We start from the raw sequence: 24,347 nt of genomic DNA, 5'->3' as shown, positions 1-24,347 counted from the left end.
ATTCTCCAAGGCCCAGCTGGATTTAAGGGCCTTCCTATAGGTCTAGAAAGCGCAGACTCGAGCGCAGACTCGAAGAGTAGGAAGCCAGTAATCTAAAAAAGGCAGGCACAGGCTGTGCTGGTGGAGCCAGTGACAGCTAGAGCCCTGTGTGTCTCCAGGGCAGAGCCGGCATTCCGGGGTCAGACCTGGTGAATCACCCGGGAGCTACAAGTAGAGACCATCTTTCTTCTTGAATTAGTTTCTGGCAGTTGCTCTAGTTTGGGGGTGAGATGGGGTGAAGAATGTTAGCGAAGGAAGAGAAACGAACATTAAGGGAAGTTGCAGGCTCTATAGTCAAGTTCCCATTCACTGCACTGATTTATCTGGAAATACAAATTTCAAAGATATCAATCTGGAAATACAAATTTCAAAGATATCAAAGAGCTGATCCGTCGCTCTTTGAGTTTGGGTCCCGCTGAGAGAGACAGAGAGAGAGAGAGAGAGAGAGAGAGAGAGAGAGAGAGAGAGAATAAATAAATAAATCACAGCACCAACCAAGACTTCACAGGAAATTTATTATTATTTTTTTTTGAAAGGGCTGAGGGGGACTTTACAAGGATCTGAAGCTGGTAACTAGAAAGAAAGCTAAATAAAATACAAAGCCAGTATGTTGTGGCAAAATTCCAGAAAACACACTGAAAAAAATCTTTACAGTTTAAAACTGCTTCACTTTATACATAATTACAAATTAATTTACAGCATCTGGGTTTTAACCCGTCTTTTTTATTTAATATGATTTAGCACAGAAATGTCCATAGAGCATTTGCAAACGAGCAATGAGAGCAGAGGTATCCGGTGTATCCCAATCACCCTCCTGCGGATCCCTGCGCACCCCACGCGGGCAGCAGCACACAGGTGACCACAGGCTAAGCCTGAACCGCAGGCAAACTCACCAGGCACGCGCCATGGCCAGGGCTCGGGGACTGCCCATGCCCTCAGGGGGTGACAAAAGGCAGGGGAAAAGCTCAGGCCAGGGAAGGTGGGGGTGAGTGCTTCCTGCAGAAGCCCCCCTGGAGCGCAGCACAGGTGGTCCCACCTGCTTGTAGGGCAGATCACCTACTTCGGTGGCAGGGGACACAGTCAGTGGGGGGTCGCCCGCCTTTAACCCTTAGTGAGATAGAGAATTCATGGCCTATCAATCTTTGACAATTAAATTAGATGAGTACTTGGAAAGATGCCTTTATTTTCCCTTCCTCCCCACCGCCCCCTTTTATGGCAGCATTGAAACACTTTTCATTTTAAAGCCTGGCCAGCAGGTAGTAGATTCCAAGGCTCTGGTTAACTAGGAATGCTTTGCTACATTGAAAGGCAAGTTCAAAACCAAGCCCAAACTCCCTGCCCTCTTCTTTGTCTCTGAGGATGGACGAGAGCGACGGGGCTGGCTGGGACACATCCGTAGGTGGCTGCACACCTAGCTGGTCCTGTTGAAGGGAGGCAAGGCACACAGATCTCCAGCAGCCGCCGCCCCCATTTCATCCACAGGTATTTCTAGGCTCCCACATTCCAAGGACATCCAAACGCAGAGGGTGCACGTCATTCTGAAGTGTCTGGGGTCACCTCACAGCCACCCTCTTTGTGACCACTGAAGCCCATTCACCAGGACTGTCTTTCTAAACCCCCTCCCAGGGCCTGGCTGTCCTCTGGGCACAGTTGGCCCACCCATCATTAGAGTAAACCTCAACTCCAATGCAAACACCAAAATCCCTGGGAAGAAAGACCTGGCTACAGAAAAAGAGCCCTAGAGACAAAAATGATGAAATAGAAAGCACTTCTGTGGACAGCAACTTCTGGATCAAGTTCTGGCCTCTAAGGTTATGGTCCCACCCTCTACTAAGGCAGGGTCTATCTAGTTCAACCCTTGCACACACTAACACCTCCCTTCCCACATCAAGAAACAATGCCAAGGGTCTCCAAACTTTGTGCTCACGACTAATACTGAGGCCTCAGAAAGGTAACAAATATGGGAGAAAATGAGCAAAGGGGCAACACTGAACAGAGTATTACCCTGAGACACAAAAGGGGAAAAAAGGTAAGATTCGTACCTTTCCAAAGAAACCCTGGTAAGGATTCTTTCCCCCAGATAGCTCTCACAGGGGTAGAGGGAGTACTGGCAAAGGCCGAAAGTGGCAGTTTGCATGTTTTTAACCCTCTCCATTTTCTAAGAAGAAAACACAGTCAATACATTTGATTGTCTTGAAAATGAAGCCAACCGTGACAGCATTTAAAGTGCACATGTCACCCAACTGGAATGACGACTGAGATGACTGGAATTGAGAGAAGATGCAGTCTCCTTCCAGAAAGCTCACTCGATTCTGAAAATCTGGGGGCTCTGGATAGGAATTCCATCTTTCCCCCAAAACTTAAGCACAATTTCAGGCACCTGATTTCTTTAGCTTGATGGAGAACATGGCGTCCTGGTATGGAAACAGTACGGGGAATTCAGTCTGAGTCACCCCAGAAAACAACCTCTTCTCATGTGAGAGAAACCAAGACAGGCCATTAGATCCAGCAACTAGAACACTGTCAAGGCCATGAGCAAAAGCACAGGCAGCCATCATCCCAGGTAAAACCCCCAGGACAGGAACAAATCCCCTTGAGGACAACTCCAAGGGGGAAGAGAGATGATGAAGGTATGTAAGCACAGGTCTTGGTAAGTGGTTCCCTTTCGGCACTGCAGACTGTATTCCTGGATGAAGTTGGGTGGCTTGGGGGGATTCTAGGCACTACCTTCTGATTTTAAACTTGTCCAACCAGAACCTGCCGAAATCGTTTTCAGTGAGTGAGGTCTGGGCAGATGTGAAATCTCCATTTTTTTTAAAAAAACACCAAAACAACCAAAGCAGGTGAAACATCACAGCTAGGGGGGCAAGAGACACTCTAACACTGATGTCAAGCTCTGTGGCAACATGCTCTAACTTCAGCATCCACGGTGTTTTTGTGAAGAGCATGTATGCGAGTAAATCCATCAGCAGCAACCTCTTATCGTTCCAAACCCAGAGAACAGGGGCACCCAGCCTACATTTACAAGGAGAAGAATGCAGGTTCAGTACTGCCCTCCTGCGAATCCCAGTAGGGGAACTCGGAGCTAGTGACCAGAACAGATAGCCAAGCCCAGGGTAGATCTCAGGAAAGTCATGACGATTCAGCTGTAACTTGGAGTTGTATGGACTGGTGGAAGAAAGCAACTTAACTTTTTGTTTAGGGTCTTTGCAAGGGGACGTGATATTTTCAATAGAAAAATCAGCAGGTTTTGGCCTTAAAATCTTTTTCTGAAGGGTGGGTATTCTCCATGACAGAAAAAGGCAAAGGTAGCTCAGAGGTGGTGAGTTTCTTCATTCTCAAACAAGGGAGAAGATACCCTTTGATTAAAGAATGAGGCCGGGTGGGGGACGGAAGGACATGGACCCTTCCCTTTAAAATTTCATCTGGGCCTTCAAGGCACTTCAAAAGACACAGAGTGAGGTGCTGGCTGCCACTTCACTCAATATTGACTGGATAGTTTAGACTGTTGGGCTAGTCCTGGCTCACCCTTAAAAAAGAAAAACACAAACACACACATACATATAATAAATAAAACAAATCTAGGCTACAAATTTTAAACCAGACCTCTTTCAAATAAACTGAAAGATAAATATCTCCATCTGCAAGGCCAGCTTGCAATTCATCAATAAGCACCAAGTTACAGATTTTTCTTTTTTTAAGTGTGCTCAAAGCCCCATGCTTCTAAGGGGCAAAAAAGCAACAACTGAAGGCCACGTTGGAAGCACAAAATTTTCTAGGGCCTCCCTTCTGGTGTACGGGGGCCTCAGAGGGCAACATTACCATGAACTGTCCTGCACACACCAGCTGGGGAAAGCCTCAAGTGAACACAGATCAAAACACGGCGGGAAAAGCAAAAGCAAAGCCGAGCAGCAGGCAGCATCTGTATCCTCTTTTAGGGGCAGAGTACAATTCAACAACAGACCTTCAGATACATTTGTGGAGAAATCCAATTTTGCCAAGGCCTCCTAACACAAGAAGGGCGCTTTCACAACCACGCCCTCTGGGCCAGCTCCTCTCCAGACCCGCACTGGCAAGAACACATGGCTTCACCCTTCGCCTGAACCCATCTCTCAGCCAGCTTTCCTAGCTTCAGAACACAGCTTCTGCCTGGCCCCTGGCAGTGGTGTGCCCACAGGGCGTGCCCTCACCCAGCAAGGGCCAGGCAGCTGCTGTCTGGGAGAGGCACGACAGGGTCTCAGGAACACAGCCAGGAGGCCGTAGCCACTTCTGAGTGGTAAAAACCAAAAGGTGTCACCCTGCAGGGATAATGGTGAGTAGGCCTCTTCACTTTATCCGTGCCCAAAACATGTGGGTAAACATCCTGGAAAACCAGGGTATTTCTTCTGGATTTGATGACAAAATGAGATACTATGGGTTGTTTTGTTGCTTTAGTGCCTGAAACACCGAGATGGAGGTGGTGCAGATCACGTCTTTTATACCCATCAAGCCTTCTCTCACTGGTTTCACAAATGTTTGTCATCCCTAAAATGAAATGAGAAATACATGCAAAACAGGGGTGATACGTGCACGGGGGGTTTAGAGGGAAACCAGTCTCTTAGGATTACTGGGTGAAGTGCTGATATGTAGGGGCTCTGGGTCCATTCAGGCACTGCCCCTGTACTGAGCTAAGGGGACCAGACGTCTGGTGCAGACTGGGCCTTCTTCTAGCATTCCCCATGTATGCATGCAGACAGCTCCCCATGTATGACACAGGTCAAGTCCAAAACATCTTCTGTTTGGTTTTGTGTTCCCCCACATAAAAGGCAGTCAGAGGTTCAGACCTTACTTGGATACACTCTTTTAGCCTTTAGGAATTCCTGACATGTCCAAAACCATCACCTGTACTTACGAGGCCACTACTTTCAGTGTAATCCTGAGTAGGGCCAGCCCAACCTGAGAGTCCTGGGCAGTCACAAATCACGGCCGAAGCAGAGTCTGGGCCTCCTTCCCCACCCTGATACTCAAGATCATCTGTTCCTTCTTGTCCAGGACCTGGGGCCGCCCAGGAGGACTGGACGCTGAGGAGCAGTGGGCGTCCAGTGTAAGAGACTTTGTGCACATGGGGACAGCAGGAGAGGTGGGCTGGCCAGGATCAGCAGGCAGCTGCCTCAGCAGAGAGGAAGAGGGTCAGCAGAAGATCTCTTCACCCTCTGCTGATACTTCTGATGTGGGACCATCTGGAAATGTGAAAACCAAGAATGAAAAAAATTCAGAAAAACTGTTCCTTTCATTGAACTTCCTCCCCAACCCAAAGTCTTCTGTCATGCAAATAGGTGACGGGGGCTTATGGGCAATTGACTCTGCACACTGGGGTTTCTGAACAGATTTGGTTAATAAGGTTCTTGGTGATATCCTTCACTGTCTAATGCTCCCTTTAACTTTTAATAAGTACTAGAATTTATGAAGAGGCCTGGAAAATGTACATTTTTCTTTAACCTGCCACACAAAAAGGAGAGATCAATCCTAAAGAGAAGGATTCACGGGGAAAAGTGGCACATGAACGGGGAGGCATTTAGTAGAATTCAACCGCGGGCTCTGTGGCCACTGGCACATTAGTTAGCCTCCGTGAGCTTCAGTTTCCTCACTCTTCTTGGGGTTAGCAGTGCCAACTTCATACAGTCATTTGAGAGTTAAATCACCAAATGCTAGCTGTTAGCAATGACTACTCTAGGCCCAGAAAGGCAAGGAGGACTTGAATTACTTCACTGAGAGGTGAGCTGCAGTTCCTCAATCGGAAAATGCCTTGAAAATGAAACCCATGCTTTCTGCTTTTGCACATGTGCCACACAGAGTGGGTTCTTAATGTTTGTTGCATGAGCGCTCGTAGTAAGCGGAGCTGGTGAAAAGGATAGCAGTTTGGCTTCTGAGCATCTGAACTGTACCCTTTTCAACCCTGCCCCATACCACTAAAATCTACCCTCTCTCAGAATGCACAGACACCATGGCCACAGGGAGAGCAGGTGTGCGTGACTCACCACCGGGCTGAGAGCGGCTGGTTTTGTTCTTCTTTTTTTTCTCCTTCTTTTCCTTTGGCTTAGCTAACCCAAACAGGCGGGTAGAGGCAGAGGTGGACACAGGGGCCTGGCTCTGCCCTTCTGGTCCTTTGTTTGTCTGGCTGGTTGAACTCAGTATGTGAAAAGGCCCCTTATCTTTGTGTGTCCGAGAGATGCTGTTCCTTTTTGGGGACACTGAAAGTTCTGAGTCCAATAACCCTGATTTGGCCATGGAAGGTGCAGATGGCGAGGCGGGCTCCTCAGGACTGGGGAAGAACGATGGGATCCTCATCAGCTTGTTGTGTGGATGGGAAACCTGTACATATTCAAGAGAAGGGTTTTCACTTGGAGGCTGTCAGCGTCCCTGACGCCTACTCAATAAATCCTGGCTGAATTCAACTGGGTGTGCTGGCTGAGTACTTACCCACCTCTGTGAACTCTACAGAGCTCGCTTCTGTGGACTGCATAGAGCTCAAAGGTTTCATTAGCTGCCCTCCCCCAAGTAGTATCTATAAACATGTTAAAAATACCGCCTTCAATACTGTTAATACTTTTACTACATACGCAAACACTGGCGTCATAAAAAACCGACAGTACCTTTGATGGGGTGATTTAGAAAAGAATTCCCATTTCCTGAAGAAAGAAGGAGAGCTGCTTAAGACTGCTCTGCACAGGGATGCAGATAAGTATTTTAGGGCAAAGAGATTACGGACACCTGTTCAGGTTAGAGGGTAAGTGGAAAAGCTGAGCTTACACCAAGAATCCTAGTCAAAGGTTAAACCAGAGATAAAGAGGATCATCTAATCTGGGTTCTCTTGGCTGCCTGGGAACCCTCCTTTGTCAAAGCACTGATGACTGTATTGAGATGGGGTGGAATCCCTCATGTCATAAAAAGCAACACACAGCATTTGCTGCTCCCCCCTGCCCAATATATTTGGCAACATCTGCTGAAAGCTACAACTGCCCCCTACTCTGGAAGATGTCAGTATAATTTTCTTTCATGGTCCAAGGTCAATCAACAAACAGCAACATGATATGCATTTCAAAACACAGGCAGATCTGTGTACACCCAGGCTCTCCATCTGCCACAAGCATCCATGTTTTGGAATAACCAAGCAGTATCACTGAAATAAGCTCAGGAGTGAGTATGCTGAATTACCAAAAGCTTTCCAACATAAGCAGCAGCTATAGAGAAAGAAAGGTTTCATCAGCAGTAGAGAGGCAAATCAGGAACTATGCAGAGTGCAGCTGTCTCAACACCCCCAAGCAAGAATATCATCTGTTCACAAGAGGAGTGGCCGCCTCCCCTAGTTGCTGGGATGGGCGTTTCCCTCTGTAACTGCCTCCCACCATCCTGCCACATGGGTTCTTCCAGCAACTCTGGCCTGAGAGCCATTTCCTGCTGTCTCAAGACCACAGACACCACATGTTCTGGGGGCTCTTTTATTCTTGCTGTGCTTCCCCATTAAGCTACAAGTTCCTTCAGGTCAGGGCCATGCCTGACTTCTGATGTGACACAGAGCAGTGGGGTTGCTCCTAAAATCCTGGATGGCTGACAGCCATTTTCTCAGATACACGGAGGCTCCTCTAGCTGTTGCCAACTCTAAGTATCCATTACTGCCCTGACCAAAATGCCCCAGCACTTCCATTCTCTTCTTTAGTCTCCTAGAGATGCAAAAAGCAGAAAAATACTTTCTCCCTCTACCTCTCCTTCAGGGTAAAACAAAGATTCTTTTTGTTTTTTTGTGTTTTTTTGAGACGGAGTTGCTCAGGCTGGAGTGCACTGGCGAGATCTCGGCTGACTGCAGTCCCCACCTCCCAGGTTCAAGCCGATTCTCATGCCTGAGACTCCCAAGTAGCTGTGATTATAGGTGCCTGCCACCACACCCGGCTAATTTTTGTATTTTTAGTAGAGATGCAGTTTCGCCATGTTGACCAGGTTGGTCTCAAACTCCTGACCTCAACAGATCCGCCTGCCTCGGCCTCCGAAGGTGCTGGGATTACAGGCGTGAGCCACTGTGTCCAGCTACAAAGATTCTTAAAAACATTTTTTTTTTTGGTAGAGACAGTCTCCCTCTGTTGCTCAGGCTGGTCAAGCTACCTTCTCACCTCAGCGTCCTAAAGTGCTGGGATCACAGGCATGAGCCACTGCATCTGGCCAAAAACAGGCTCTGTATTTCTGCTCACTTTCTTACTGTGCTTAGTACACAGGGGTTCTTAATTCATATCATCGTTAGGTTGCTCTTGTCAGGGAGTCCCATTACCTGACACAGGTCCCGTTCTGTCTGCCTCTGGCTGAGCCGCTCTGCCTCTCGGCGCAGCTGCTCCTGTTCCCTCTCAAGCTGTTTCTGGGCAGCACGCAGTCGCTCCAGGTCATATTGGTATGTGCCCTTCTTCTGCTGGAGCTCCTCCCGCTCCTTTTCCAGGTCCTGCTGCCCCTGCTGCACCTTCTCCTCGCGCTGGGCCAGGAGGGCCTCCCGTTCCCGCAGCTCCCTCTCACGAGCTTCCCACTCGCGCTCACGCCTGCGCTTCTCCTCGAGATACTGGGCCTGCTGCTTCTGCAGGTTGGCCAGGTCCTGGCGCTGCTTCTCCAGGCTGCGTTGCTTCTCCTGCTCGATGAGGGAGCACGGACGGGATAAGCTGCGAGTGAGCGCCCTCTCGCTCAGCACCAGTTTCTGGTCCTCAATGTAGCTGTCCTGCTGCAGCACCACACCCTGAGGAGGCACACAGAGGAGAGCCCTGCAACTCTGGCCAGGATGACAGCCAACTTCTGGATCTCTCCTGACCCCACAGCAGGGGGCACCAGGCACTATGATGGACTAGAACTCTCCCCTCATTTTTCAAGCCCATCTAATAAAAATGCTCCAGGATAATTGCAGGCATTTATCACACAAGAACCTCAAAGGTGCAGGAACTCACAGGCTTTTTGTCAAATCTGGTCACATGCTGTTTGCAGTCACTGGTATTACCTGGGGTTGTGTGTGTGTGTGTGTGTGTGTGTGTGTGAAGTGGGAGAAACGAATGAGATAGGGCAAATCTTCAAGAAAGGAAGTGAGCAGAATTTGAGGATGTTCCTGGGAAGTCCGAAACAGAAGCTGTATTAGGAAGGCCACTCTATTCAAATGTACAGAGATATGGGATACAGAAACTTATAATCATACTTAAGGCTTTCTAAAGTGAAATAATCTCCCAAGTGCATGTTAGCACGCTATGTGATTTGTAGCATGGTTATCAAGCCACGCCTACAGCACACCAGCTCTTCACTAATTCTAGTCCTGGAAGGTTGATGATACTCTACCCACTGCATTCTGTAACTTTCTCACTACAAGAGCCAGTCTTCCCTAGACTGAGGGCCCCATTTACCCATAAACAGCCTACAAACCTCAAAGATCCAAGTCAACAACAGCCCCAAGCTGCTGTTCTTTAGACAAATAAACGCAGGGACGGAAGATGAAGGCACGCACCTGCAGAGTGCTGAGGAGCTCGTGGAGATGAACAATGCTCTGGACAACCTGCTGCCAAAGGAACAAAATGGAAACATTTGTTTCAGGGCTTTATGTATCTCAGAATCCATCACACTAATGTTTACCTGATAAGATGGCTTCTTTAAGATACAACTAAATGCTTTTATCTTTATGAAATATTTTCAAATTGAAAGCACCAAAGAAAATAAGTGAGCATCAGCAGCCAAGAAAAACAAAAGAAGACCAAAGTGACCTGTGTGTAGCAGGAGTATCAGCACAAGTTAAAATGTATTAGAAAGCTTCCAATACTTAAAATGACTAGAATAAAAACAGCATACATCAGTGCAACAGAACAGAAATTTCAGACACTTTCCATAACAATTTAGCATTAAGTAGCATTTCAAATCAATGGAAAGAAAAGAATATTCAATTAATTATTCTGATAAAATTGGCTATATTTCTGAAAAAAACTGAGTTGAGACCTTAGCTCACATTTAAAAAAAAAAGGTTCAAATATCTGAAAATGTCAAAGGTAAAAAATAAACCATATTTATGTCCAGCCAGGGCAAGACAGCGAGATCCTATTTCAAAAATAAAAAAAAAGAGCTGGAAGGAACTAGAAGGTTTTCTAATCTTGAAACAGGGAAGGCTTTGCAAACACAGAAGTAATAGAAGACACCACATGATTTTTTCAAAAATTTCTATGTAAAAATGTAAAATTAAAATTAAAAGGCAAAGAACTAATAGAAATTCAAATGGAAAAATCTTTGATTTAAAAAAGACTCTCATAGAATATTATGACAAAAAAAATGCCCTAATAGAAAAATAGGCCAGGAACACAAACCAGTAATTTACAGAAGAAATATAAATGGCCAATAGCATTTATATGTCATATTAAAAATGACTCAATCTTATTTGAAATCAAATAAATGCAAAATTATCAAACAAACAAACAGTTTGTAAGAATGATAATACTCAATGTTGGTAAAAGATGAAAATGGGCACTTGTATGTCTAATGGGTAGTGCCAAGCACTGCAAAACCTTCGTTCGATAGCATTTTGGCATATCTGGGAAATAATCAGAGAGCTGTGCAAAAAACAATGTATGTACAAAGATGTTCTTAGCTCACTGCTTTAAAAGCAAAACGTAGAAAAACAGTTGACTATCAGAAGGATAAACAAAATTATGGTACACAATAATATGAAGCTGTTCAACAGCATGCTTTGTAAAAATATGCCTTGGGGAAATGCTTTTAATGCATTATTAAGAGGAAAAAAAGCAAGATATGAAGCTCTAGGAAGTATTGATACAAATTATGTAAAACTTTTTATACTATTCATACATATACAACTCGGATATGTTATGTAGAAGGCTGGAAATATAAATACCAAACATTTAACAGTAGCTATTTTCCAGTGGTGGGATGTTTATTATTAAGTAACTTATGTTACTTATCTACCATGAACATGTATTCCTTTTACAATACTTAAGTCATTTAAAAACAAAACACAAAAATCTTAATTACCAGGCTTAGCTCTTCTGACAAAACTTTTTACCCCTTTTTTTTAATTTTTATTTTTTGAGACAGAGACGGAGTTTCACTCTTGTCCAGGCAGGAGTGCAGTGGTGCAATCTTGGCCCACTGCAACCTCCGCCTCCCAGGTTCAAGTGATTCTTCTGCCTCAGCCTCCTGAGTAGCTGGGATTACAGGCGCCCATCACCATGCCTGGCTAATTTTTTGTATTTTTAGTAGAGACAGGGTTTCACCATGTTAGCCAGGCTAGTCTTGAACTCCTGACCTCAAGTGATCCACCCGCCTCGGTCTCCCAAAGTATTGGGACTACAGGAGTGAGCCACCGAGACTGGCCCCCCTTATTTTATTCTTAATAAGCAGACAGAAGTAACTGAAGAATCTGCCGACTCTAGCTAAGCATTTATAGTGTCTAATCCATACTGGAATGTCTGAAAAACAAATGGGTCTTCTACTATTTCTTACCCTGATTCTTCTAACTAAATATAGGGGGGAAATTTTGCCATAAAGCAAAATCAAGGCCAGGAGCAATGACTCATGCCTGTAACCCCAGCACTTTGGGAGGCTGAGGCGGGCAGATGAACTGAGGTCAGGAGTTCAAGATCAGCCTGGGCAACATGGTGAAACCTCTTCTCTACTAAAACTACAAAAAAAATCAGCCTGGTGCGGTAGTGCGGGTCTGTAGTCCCAGCTACTCTGGAGGCCGAGGCAGGAGAACTGCTTGAACCTGGGAGGCGGAGGCTGCAGTGAGCTAATTTTCAAGCAGCAGATCCAGAGAGCAAGTGGCTTCCATAAGCTCAAGTTTGTCATTTAAAGATAAGTACACTGAAGGATTCCTTCAGGACTCCACTGTATTTAGACTTCTGTGGCAACAAATATAAAACAATATCCTTCTGTATTTTAGGGGGAAAATGGAAAGATTCCCCTTAAAATTTCAAAATAAAGTTCCTTGGAGACTTAATATACGTTAAAAGCAAGCACAAGAAAAAGAAGAAACACAATCAAAATGCTTGAGAAGTATACTCTAAAAAGCAACTATCATGTATCTGCTTCTAGTCTGCTTACAAAGTCAAATACTCAGAATTAATTTTGGAGATGGCAGTAATTTGAAGATTATGTCACAACAAGGAGTCGGGGGAGTGCGGGGGATGGGCATCCTTCCAGAAGGACACCAAGGCTGCTTCACAGATAAGACACATATTAAGTCTAAAGCAATACTCAGAGAAGATATGGCTGGGCGTGGTGGCTCAGGCCTGTAATCCCAGCACTTTGGGAGGCCCAGGTGGGCAGACTGCCTGAGGTCAGGAGTTCAAGATCAGCCCGGCCAACATGATGAAACCTCGTCTCTACTAAAAATACAAAAAATTAGGTGTGGTGGTGTATGCCTGTAATCCCAGCTACTTGGGAGGCCGAGGCAGGGGAATCGTTTGAATCCGGGAGATGGAGGTTGCAGTGAGTCGAGATTGCACCATTGTACTCCAGCCTGGACAACAGAGCAAGATCCGTCTCCAAAAAAAAAAAGAAGATGATGATATAACTTGAGTACTTGAAGGATAAGAAATTACTGTGTCAAATTACAAGTTAAATGCCCATGTTCCAGACCTGTGGCTCTTGGTATCAGGCTTGTGATAGAAAAGGCTGCTATGAATTCTACTCAGTGTGCTTAGACCAAAGGAAACCACCATGGGGGTTTCGCAGGCCCTACTTAGAGAAAGCTGATTAAAAGCAAGAAGTGCTGGGTAAGGTGGCTCATGTCTGTCATCCCAGCACCTTGGAAGGCTGAGACAGGTGGATTGCTTGTGTCCAGGAGTTTGAGACCAGCCTGGGCAACATGGCAAAACCCTGTCTCTACAAAAAATACAAAAGTTAGCCGGGCATGGTGGCACACAAGCCTGTAGTCCCAGCTACTCTGGAGGATTGCCTGAGCCTGGGAGGTAGAGGTTGCAGTGAGCTGGGTGATACAGGGAGAGTGAGACCCCATCTCAAAAAAAAAAAAAAGAAAAAAAAAGGCAGCAAAAGGCTTCCTTAAGGACAGAAAATCAAAGGCCATCTTAGCAGGCAATTCTCTAAGTGGCAAAATTCCAAGACGGTGCCCCTAGGACCAAAAAAAGGGGAAAGGTCAAGGAACCTGACAACTGTATTATTTCCATGTACAGATGATAGCCAGCAGTTAGCCTCTTTGTAACAGCAAAAAGAAAAAAAAGGAACAAAGAATATTCCTAACTTGACAATGGTAACAAACACATATTTTCTTAAATAGCTCATAATGTCCTTACCTCACTGTTTCTTTTAAGCATAAATACCAGGTTAGCGTTTCCACCCTATGAAACAAAAACCATATATATAAAAAATGAAGATCTTGATGCAAAAATGACATTCAGTGTGTTTCTGTTAGGCTGTAGCTTTCCATTTTCTTTCTTTCCTACCACAGCCTCTCACTAAGGTACTGAAGGTTTAAGGTTGAACCTTGTAAGGAGGTCAGGTCGGTGTGGAGCACCTGAAACAAACCTAATGAAACTGGTCCTACCAGGACCATGGTAGAGTTATGAATGTAAACACACCACCCTAAGCCAGTGAGGCCACCAGCCAATAATGTGAAACTCTTAACTGTACTGTTTGTTTTAAAAATGTGATTTTCCCTGAAAATAATTTTATTAAAAGCAGCAGTTCAGGCATCCAAAACAACATCAAAGTGAAATAATTTCAAAGGTTATGAATTCAGATGAAAGTGCCAAGGAGGTTCATAGTGTATTTTAAAGAGAAATACCTTTTTTAGGCCACTATCTGATTCCGTTCTCCTAAGATCTTGGCCATCATCTCCCTCTTCCTTCTCGCCTCCTAAACAAAAAATAGGTTTGTTTTTTTTAATTTTAAAGTTGTGAAACAGATTAGCGAAGGAAAGAATATCATATAGGTATCTTGGGGACGTAGTATTTCTGAATCCTACTGATGCCCCCAAAAAGGGGGAGCAGCTTGGTGGCAGCTAAGTGATTACTAATAATTTTATGGATGCAGAAGAGCTGGAAGCAGGAACATGTATTATTACTCTTTTAGCTGGTATCTTAGGAAAATCTTTTTTGTTACTCAAAATGAATATGAGTCTGACTGGCAGGCTCTTGAGTGTCTTAAGATCTCACTAAGAAATTTACTGATTGAATGGGAGCGGAGATGTAGCTACTAAAGTACAATGTAGCTACTAAAGTACAAGTCATTTTGAGTTGTGTGGGACAGTCAAGGATTGCCTATAAAAGCTCATGACTTCACATCATTTACCTTTTGAAGCGTTCATCTGATGGCTGTCAAATCCTCCAAAGGTTTCTGCTCTCCGGGGCAGGGAAACAGGACTGACCGCACCTTCTTGCTCAATGGGGCTGCTGACAGTTGGCCCAAGTGTGCCTCCCAGACTTCCACTCACCAAGCCCTGAAGGATCTCCACTGGAATAAAGGAAACATGCAAAGCTGACATCTTACCTTTCAATGAGGAGAAAACAAGTTCACAGTATACATGATACGTACAAAAAGCATGACTGGAAATTTCCAGAGTGACTGGGTGAGTTCCTTTGCTCAGAGAAGAGTCTCAGCTCAGGGTATGTGTTTTGGTTGGACTCTACTAGAAATTTAGAGATGAGACCTTCCACTTTATACACAAGAGGCTAGGAAATTTGAAAGTGTACAGGGAAGGCAGAGTAATTTACTAGAAGTTACATAGCTTCTGGAATCATATCCAAAGCAGCCAGAACATATTCCCTGGAAAGTAAGATGGACTGATTTGAGAACAGCAAGTAAAACAGTCAGGGTTTCTGGCTTCGCCAATATGGAGTGAGTTCAAGGGGCTAGAGTAGTCTAAGAATTTGCATCTCAACTCTGGCCCACTAGGGTTCTTTTCTAGGGTATGGCTCACAGAAAGAAGAAAGTGGGGAAAATGGAATAAAAGTTAAACAGGAGAAAAAGAGATAAAGAAAAAGAAGGGCCAGGTGGAATAAGGGAGGGAATCAATAGCAGGAAATCTGATAAGACAAACCATGTTAAAAAAGAAAACCTACACAAAAATGATAGATGAGTCCTATGGTGTGAGAAAAGTTATCTGAACCTGTAAACTTAAGACACTAATTTCACATAAAAATGAGCAATAGAAAATATTGAAGTCAAATCCCATATAAAGTTAAAACAGGGAGTGATGGTGGGGAAAACACAGGGTCTAACTTCTCTATAGATAATAAAAGCACATCAGAAAGACATGTCCATAAAGTAAGTGAGCAAAACACATTCTTGCCTCAGCCTCCTGAGGAGCTGGGACTACAGGCACATGTCATCACACCCAGCTAATTTTTCTATTTTTAGTAGAGATGGGGTTTCACCATGTGGGCCAGGCTGGTCTTGAACTCCTGACCACCCGCCTCGGCTTCCCAAAATGCTGGGATTATAAAAATGAGCCACTGCGCCAGGCCCCATCAAACATGTTTCGATTTATGAGTCCATAATAAAAACTATGGGTCACTTTCAGAAGATGTTCATGGTCTTAAAAACTGGTAAATAGAGGGGAAAAATAATCAAGCATTTATCCTTTTATCTTTTCTTATATGTCACAAAAAAAGGGACAACTAAATTTATGCCCTCTCAATGAAAGAACACACTATGAGGGCACAATTTACCAAAGAGATCAAGTCTGAGTGATTAATTAAGCCTCTGAGAATCCAGCTGCAAATCTGAAGGAAACAGAGGACAGAACTGTATGACTAAAATCCAAACTGTGGGAAACTCTCTAAGTCAAAAAGCTCATATTGTTCAAAGATAAATTATATGGGGAAAAAAAAAAGATGGTGAGGGGAACTGTAAATTAAGAATTTTAAGATGCATATCAAAAAAACATAAGCAAACTAAACTATAATGTTTAGGAGTAGGCACTTAAGTCATAAAGATATGTAGGTAAGTGATTAATGGCCGGGCACGGTGGCTCACGACTATAATATCAGTTCTTTGAGAGGCCAAGGTGGGTGGATGGATCACTTGAGGTCAAGAGTTTCAGACCAGCTTGGCCAACATGGTGAAACCCTGTCTCTATGAAAAATACAAAAATTAGCTGGGTGTGGTGGTGCACACCTGTAGTCCCAGCTACTTGGGAGGCTGAGGCAGGAGAATCACTTGAACCCAGGACAGGGAGGCTGCAGTGAGGCGAGATCGCACCACTGCACTCCAGCCTGGGAAACAGAGCAGCAAGATCCTGCCAAAAAGAAAAAAAAAAAAAAAAAGCCTAAGTGATTAATTTAAAAAAAAGTCAGAATAACTGCTCCTTTTGGAGGGAGGGAAGTAAGATGGGGACAAGGCATGTGGACGAAGGGGCTTCAGGGTGTCTGGCCACATTTAATTTCTTGATGTGGGTAGTGGTTAAAAGGATATTCACCTGATAATTTACTATAGTGAAGTATTTGTTTTGTGTAATTTGTTTTGAAGTAATTTACTATAGTGAAGTATTGTTTTCTGCATTTGTGCGGCTTTATTTTAACGTAAAAAAGTAAAAACTGGCAGATAATATTAGAGTGTAAACCACTCTGGAAGGAGATGAAGGGAGGCAATGCTGAATGTTAATTACCCTCATTTATTGCACTTTTCATTAAAGGTCCTCCTTTGAGAGCCTCTTCTGTGTTGGAGCGGAAGAGAACTCTAGGGCTATGTGTCGGGGAGCAATCCTCTGGGAGGGGGGTGCTGCACTCGGCCATGTCCCGGAAAATCATCTCCTTCTCTTCCAACAAGAGTAGGATTTGTTGGTCCTTCTGTTGAAGTTGTTCTGCAGGATGGAGAAAATGATCTGTGATTTGATTGGTGTTTAGTATTACTAGATGACTAAGACATGAGCACCACCTTGTGGTAATTTATGGAAAGGGACAAGACAGGACACCCTCCCCAACCACTGCCCTTTCATCATGATAGCAATATTGTTTCTGTTCTGTGATTTCTATCTGGAAAACCATTCTGGATCTTTGTGGCGAACCATGGAAATTGTGACATAACAAGTCTGCACTTTGCTTCCACTCCCTTGTCCCGTTTACTTCTCAGCCCACTACTCTCTAGCTTCTGTTCACTCTGCAACTGGTTTCCCAGCTCAACTTCATGATTGAATCCAATGAGGTCTTTTAGGTTGTTTTTTTCAGCACTGATGATTACTTCCTCCTTTAAAACATGTTTCCTTCTTTAACTTTTAGGACACCGGTTCTCTTTCTACCATTCTTTCTCAGGACACATTACTGATCTGCCATCTGCAATGGAATCTCTTATCTGGGCTTCTGGCTGCTGTCTCAGTTCCATCCTGAGAGCTGTCTTCTTCTTCTTCTTTTTTTTTTTGAGACAGAGTTTCGCTCTTGTTGCCCAGATTGGAGTGTAATCGCATACTCTCGGCTCACTGCAACCTCCATCTCCTGGGTTCAAGCGTTACAGGCATGTGCCATCACCCCTGGCTAATTTTGTATTTTTAGTACAGATGGGGTTTCACCATGTTGGCCAGGTTGGTCTCGAACTCCCAACCTCAGGTGATCTGCCTGCCTTGGCCTCCTAAAGTGCTGTGATTACAGGTGTGAGCCACTGCACCTGGTCTGAGTTGTCTTCTTTACCTTACCCACTTTTCTCTTGAGGATCTCATTCATCCCCATGGCTTCAATCACCTTCTATATGCTGATAATTCATTAAAAAAAAAAAAAAATCAAAAGTCCTCCCTTTCTTAGCAGCAGATCATGGGGCCCAAGTGGCCACCTCTACTGAGATGCTTTGTTCTCAGCATGTGAGAAACCAATCTTTTCTCCAGCCCATCGCCTCCTCCCTTTAGTGTGGAATCTCTTTCTCAGTCAACAACTCTTCATCTTCCAGGTCACCTGATTTGGAAACCTGTGAGAGATTCTGTCTCCTCACTCTGTCCCACCACCAACTGACCAGACTTTTTTTTTTTTTTGAGAGTCTCGCTCAGTCACCCAGGGAGTGCAGCGGCACTATCTCGGCTCACTGAAACCTCTGCCACCCGGGTTCAAGCGATTCTCCTGCCTCAGCCTCCCAAAGTAGCTGGGATTACAGGCACACGCCACCACGTCCGGCTAAGTTTTGTATTTTTAGTAGAGATGGGGTTTTGCCACGTTGGTCAGGCTGGTCTCTAACTCCTGACCCTTGTGATCTGCCCACCGTGGCCTCCCAAAGTGCTGGGATTACAGGCGTGAGCCACCAAGCCTGGCAAAATGACCAGATTTTAATGACCTTATTTCCTACTCACATCTGTTCCCTCTCCAGCTCATTCTCACTTAACCCATCCTAACAGTCTTCCAAATGGTCTTTCTACTCCCAGTGGCTTCCCATTCCCTCAAGCAACTCTCCTAACTAGCTTCAACATGTTTAAAAAAAAAAATCTTTTTTTTCTTCTTTTTTTAAAAATTACATCAGTCCCTTGTTGCCTTTTTAATACCTGGTGCTTTTCCAGCTTAAGCTCCCATCCCTTAGCCCTGACCCTCCAGACACACCAAACCTGTCATTCCTTGGTAGTTATGTCAAGTCCTTTTTCACCTTTGCACATAACTACTCTTGTGTGCTGAGATAATTTTTTTCAGATGTAGCTCATGCACCAGCTTCTCTGTGAGACTTACTAGAGGCAGGACGAGCAAATCCCACATGTGTTAATTGTATCTGTGGTCTAATAAATCACTGTGTGGCCCATCATTGAGGTATGTCTCCCCTGCTAGGGTGTGAGCTTCTCAAGGGAAAGGGCTCTTTTTAAGGAATCTTTGCATCTGTTGTACCTAGCAGTATGCCTAGCCAGGTACTTAACAAAATTTAAAGAAGGAAGATTTTTATCCTTGTCATCCTAATCATGGGCCAATAAATCTGCTGTAACTCTGACTCTGGTCTAAATCTGTCCATATTTTTAATTTTCCCCTCAGTGAGACTCAATGCTTTCATTTGTATGGCTTTAAGACCTAACCAAACTCCTCAGATGCTTACATTTATTTAACTCTAAGCCTTATTTCGACCCAAAGCATAGTCTTTACTTAGAAACATTCGATAAGCCACTGGCAAAGAGAAGAGAGCACCAGGCTTTGCTAAGACAGGGAACAGAATTCTGGCTTAATCATTAATTACACGTGTAACCCTGCGTAGCTTGTCCTTTGTGGGACTCGACTGTCTCATCTGCACAACGGGGATTAGAATGCCTGTGTTGTAGGGACACTGACAAGACTACACAAAACAGTCAGCACTCAATAAACAGGGGTCAAACATAGATCCATACATACCCTTCTCCCAAAACTTCACCTCGCAACTCATTTGTGAACATGCAGATAAGTGATAACGCTAGGGACTGGTGGGAGGATTAAATCAGATTAACTGGAGAACTCTTTTCCCCAAATTCTCTCCTTGTTTTAATTTTAAATGTGACTACAAATTTTGGCAAATTCATCTGTGACAAAGTACAGAGAATGTCATGAGGTTTGAGAACACTGATCCTGAGTCCAGAGAATCAATATTCTCTTGATCCAGTATTGGACACATCCTTACAGTCATTCTTCACCAGGACCCATGTCAGCCTGGACTTGGTTTCTCTTTTGTTAACAGCTATTCATTTCGCTGCTTTCAAGTGCCTTCTGGGGCAGCTTTAGAACTAAGGGCAAACCCGTACCTCTAAAATCCACCAGCAGTCTTCTGCAACTGCAGACATTCCAGACAAGGGGCTCAGACCGCTCCCAATGCCTCACCTTTTAATTCTCGGGCTTTGGTATCCAACATTTTCTTTTCTTCCTCATTCTCACTAGGAATTCCTTCATCTTCATCTCTGTTCCTAATACAACCCAAACAAGATAGAACAAAAAGTTCCTAAGATGTCGATTACTCTAGTCACAGTCCAGCCTATTATGAAATCATACAGAGATATCAGGAGGGCTGGGAAGGGTGGGGCCTGGTGGTTAACTTACAGGGTGTTGATTGTGTCCTGAATGATCTGAATCCAGCTGTTTCGTTCCTCTTTGGAGCTCGCATGGACTTCTACCATCTCTGGATCTTTCATCCCCATGCTGATCAGGAATAAACCTTTCTCCTCGTGTGCCACTTCTCTCACAATCAGTTTCTTTAAAGAGATCACTGTTGATTTCTGGTCCTGGAAAAAGGGAAGAGGGCAAATAAAAGATACATATACAATATTCTAACTCTTAAGGACAGCTTAAATCTAAGGTAAGACTAGATGCTGTTAAAAAAGCACACAGTTTGAAAAACAATGGCTGCTTTAGGATAAAGAGAAATATCTCATTTCATTCAGATTTTAACAAAGATTTTCAAAAGGGAAATAGTAATTTATGGCTCTAAAGGTTCCAGTCATGTTTTCTACATGATGAATCTTTCCAGGTTCCCCAAAGAATCCAGTCAGCAATATTATACATGAGCATCATTTATGGGCTCACATGTGAGAAATACTCCAAGTGACAGGTTTCTTCATAGGTCAAATAGTCAGATGTCCAAGACACTAAAAGAAGACTGTGATGAAACAGAATAATAATTTTTGGGGAAGAGGGGATGCCAGAAAATTGTGAAGGCGTGTGGGAAATTACTCAGAGGAATTTGTCCTGAGCCATTTAATTTTTTTTTTTTTTTTTTTTTTTTGAGACGGAGTCTTGCTCTGTCGCCTGGGCTGGAGTGCAGTGGCCGGATCTCAGCTCACTGCAAGCTCCGCCTCCCGGGTTTATGCCATTCTCCTGCCTCAGCCTCCCAAGTAGCTGGGACTACAGGCGCCCGCCACCTCGCCCGGCTAGTTTTTTGTATTTTTTAGTAGAGACAGGGGTTTCACCGTGTTAGCCAGGATGGTCTCGATCTCCTGACCTCGTGATCCGCCCGTCTCGGCCTCCCAAAGTGCTGGGATTACAGGCTTGAGCCACTGCGCCCGGCCATGAGCCATTTAATTTTAAGAGGGCTGGGGAGAGCAATAATATAGTGCTTACATTCCATAACTAACCTAGATGCTTATAATACTATTATAAAAATAACAATTCAGCTTACCAATGATGCAAAGATGTACTTCTGGTCTTTTTCTTGAAGGAAAACTAAAATGTCAGTGAGAAGAACTGCTTGAACCTCTGGAAAATGGAAATGGGAGAAGGGAAGATAGAACAATGAGTACTTAACAGTTACCACAGTCAGAAGGGTTTTTATTGAAGGTGCAATACATATGCCCCCATAAGGGCAAACTATGATCTGAGATCACACTCCTCCAAAGCAACAGTTTTACAGTTCTCCAGGATTCACATCTGGTCACCAGATTTTTAGCAGCATTTTAAAATGGGATTTATCACCAAAGCCTTGTTTTGGAAAAGTTTAAGTACTCAGTCCTAGAAAGACATATCCCATAAGACAAGATTTTAAGAATAAAATACTTTTAAGAATAAAGCTGAAAAGCTGGACTTGTACAGATGTTAAACAGCAATATAGAGCAGGATACTCCAAAAAATACTCAGGTTGCAATATTTTTTGACTTCTGATTACAGTAATGGGAAAGGTGTGGGGCAGGAGACAGCAATGTTGCCCAAGGATGAAGTATAGAAATATCTAAGTCTAACGAAAAGACGTCCGTCTTCCATACCCTCAAAAGAACAGAGTGGCCACACAGGCACCTTCCAGTCTCACAGCTACATGTGAATATAGGGCTCTTTCCTCAGCTCCATGTGCAATAGTCAATTTAAACTCTTGCTCTGACTAATCCTCTAGGAGTAGGTAGTAACATTTTCCACTAGTCTCTTGAGGATGGTTTGATGTCTCTGGAGTTGAGTCTATATCGAGCTGGCAGGCTGGCCCCTATGTAACATCTTCACTGTGAAAAGTGAAGTTCACGATTCCCTGGGAAAGGATGGAACTGACTTATGCAGTCCATGCCCCACCTTTTCTTCTACCTTTGCTGCAACTGGAATCCCTTTTCTGTGGAATTCACTGCAAAGCTATGAAGAAAACAGAAGCAAGGACATCTGATTCCTAGGGAGGTCTAATTTTTTTAGGCTAAACTACTGCAATTTTCTGTGTACTGCCATCAGTTATGAAAAAGTTTTTTTTTTTTTTTAAGTTTACTTTTAAATAATTCAGGTGCCTGCACCCTCTCCCTCCCCCCAAATAAGTGAGACACAAATTTTAACTTCACTGAATCTTGAAGTTTATATGATCAGTGTCAGTGGATCAGAAAAAAACAATCCCACCCCTTTCAAAGAGTACCTAACATAGTACTGGCTGTTCTTGGCATGAATTCACTTGGGGGTGAAAATGACTAAACACCAACTCCTATCTCTACAGGAGGCATTCTAGGCTGCAAAACCTATCATTCTGCCACTGGCTTGACCACAACTTTATTCCAACAGCTGGGATCTACTCGTTTTTATTTTGGACATAAATAAATTGCTATGTAAAGGAAAGAATAAAGTGCTGGCTCCAGGCAGCAGCAGCTCTAGGAAATTCAGGCCTTTACAAGAAAAGGCAGGTATTTCTGAACTGCCAGCCTGCTTAAAAGTCTCAAAGAGAGCTAGGGCTCTTGGAACATCACAGAATATTAGGACTGGAGGGAAGGAGCCTTAGTTCGAGTTTATCACAGAACAATGAAATACACAGCCAGTTGGGGTGGGAAAGGAGATTTCTTTCTCTGAATCTTTCCTGCCCTTCTTCTTTTTTTTTTTTTGAGATGGAGTCTTGCTCTGTTGCCCAGGCTGGAGTGCAGTGGCGCGATCTCGGCTCACTGCAAGCTCCGCCTCCGGGTTCACGCCATTCTCCTGCCTCAGCCTCCCGAGTAGCTGGGACTACAGGCGCCCGTCACCGCGCCCGGCTAATTTTTTGTATTTTTATAGAGACGGGGTTTCACCGCGTTAGCCAGGATGGTCTCGATCTCCTGACCTTGTGATCCGCCCGCCTCGGCTTCCCAGAGTGCTGGGATTACAGGCGTGAGCCACCGCGCCCCGTCCTGCCCTTCTTTTTTATGCCTTCTGTTACAATGCAGACCCAGATGAGCTCTTCCCCAAAGCACTGCACAGTCTCTTGATTTATCTGTCACCAGTCTCTCTTCACTCCAGCTGCACTCTAAACTACCCCTAGTGGTTATACTGAAAAACCACCTCATGTAGTATCCCTTTCCTGCTTGCCGTTCTCCTTTTTGAACCCATTCTTTGCCCCCCTCCCTCATCAATAGTATCAACTGTTAACTCCTCAGTCTGGAGAATGCACCTCATTACAACCTGGCCCCTCCCATTTCTTTGGGTTAGTTTCCCGTCACTCCCCTATCATTCACTCTGCTCTCTGAGAGTCCCGGGTGTCCACTCTTCCCTGGACGTGCCACATCCTTTCAACTCTATGCTTCCACTTTCTCTTCCTTAGTGCAGGGAGCACTTTCTCCTTACGTACCAGGTACCTTCCTTGTCATCCTTCAAGACTTGACTCTAATGCTATTCCTCTTGCTTTCTCCTCCATTCCAGCACACACACTGTAGAGCAGGTACCTCTTTCCAAGGCTCTTCATTTTCATTTCAACTTCTAACCAAGGTGTCCTGCTTTATTCATTGTTGAAACCAGCTGATTGGCTGGAACTTCTTTACTATTTGTTCTAAGCATGGGTATTTCCGATAGCAGTTACCTACATCATCACTTACACCTCAGAAATGAAAGCAGCACACATTTCCTCCACCTTCTTTCTATACTAGTGAGGCTGATAGCACTGGCCTAGCCTGCTTCAATGTCCTCAGCTCACTGAGGCCAGGGTGAAGGGGTGGGTGTAACTCAAGGCTATTGGTGTAACACATAGACCCATGGAGTATAGGTTTGATGAAAACAAACAAACAAAATCAAATGTACAGATAAATTAAAAAACAAGCCTCACAGCTTCATTAACTTGACACGGCTGACCATTTAAAATGTAAAAATTAAAACCAAATGGAAAATGGGCATCCGTTATGATGATTTCTTTTGTTTTAAAGATATATGAATATCATAAAATATAATAATAAATCTAACTGATGTGGGTTAAACTTAACTTTCTATTAGGTGTCTGGAGCTGCAAATTCCTCTAACATCGCTTGTGAACAAGCGATGTGTTTTGAACTCACAGATTCTGTGAAACCGTCGCTGATTGTGTCTCCCTCCTTGTGAGTTTTGCCATAGACCCCAATTCCAACCTGGCTGTCCATCTTTTGTAGGGGAATACACCTTCCTTGACAGCTTGCATATGTGCACTAATCTTATGCTTTGCTTTGTTTTTTTAAAATGTTATTTTCCTTTTTCCCTGACTGCATCATTTCT

At 44.1% G+C, this 24,347-nt stretch overlaps 1 protein-coding gene across 4 annotated transcripts in view; it reads right to left on the bottom strand.

Annotated features, from left to right (window-relative positions):
• Positions 1–538: 538 nt before the first annotated feature.
• Positions 539–24,347, bottom strand: part of AKAP13 (A kinase (PRKA) anchor protein 13) — a 360,775-nt gene continuing 336,966 nt past the window's right edge. For all 4 annotated transcript variants that reach the window (XM_011960761.1, XM_011960763.1, XM_011960762.1 and 1 more), the window contains 11 exons: positions 21,085–21,161; positions 20,010–20,191; positions 19,794–19,876; positions 16,661–16,855; positions 14,344–14,505; positions 13,838–13,908; positions 13,347–13,391; positions 9,539–9,589; positions 8,339–8,788; positions 6,057–6,390; positions 539–5,258 (listed from right to left, as the gene is read on the bottom strand). In XM_011960761.1, coding sequence (XP_011816151.1) covers positions 5,209–5,258; positions 6,057–6,390; positions 8,339–8,788; positions 9,539–9,589; positions 13,347–13,391; positions 13,838–13,908; positions 14,344–14,505; positions 16,661–16,855; positions 19,794–19,876; positions 20,010–20,191; positions 21,085–21,161 — 1,700 coding nt within the window. In that variant the 3' untranslated portion in view covers positions 539–5,208. The remainder of the gene's footprint in view (positions 5,259–6,056; positions 6,391–8,338; positions 8,789–9,538; positions 9,590–13,346; positions 13,392–13,837; positions 13,909–14,343; positions 14,506–16,660; positions 16,856–19,793; positions 19,877–20,009; positions 20,192–21,084; positions 21,162–24,347) is intronic.

Source organism: Colobus angolensis, unplaced genomic scaffold, assembly GCF_000951035.1.
Source record: "Colobus angolensis palliatus isolate OR3802 unplaced genomic scaffold, Cang.pa_1.0 Scaffold522, whole genome shotgun sequence".
NCBI lineage: Eukaryota > Metazoa > Chordata > Mammalia > Primates > Cercopithecidae > Colobus > Colobus angolensis.
Note: the sequence above shows the minus strand (reverse complement) of the source record. Positions and strands in the feature narration are given on the sequence as shown.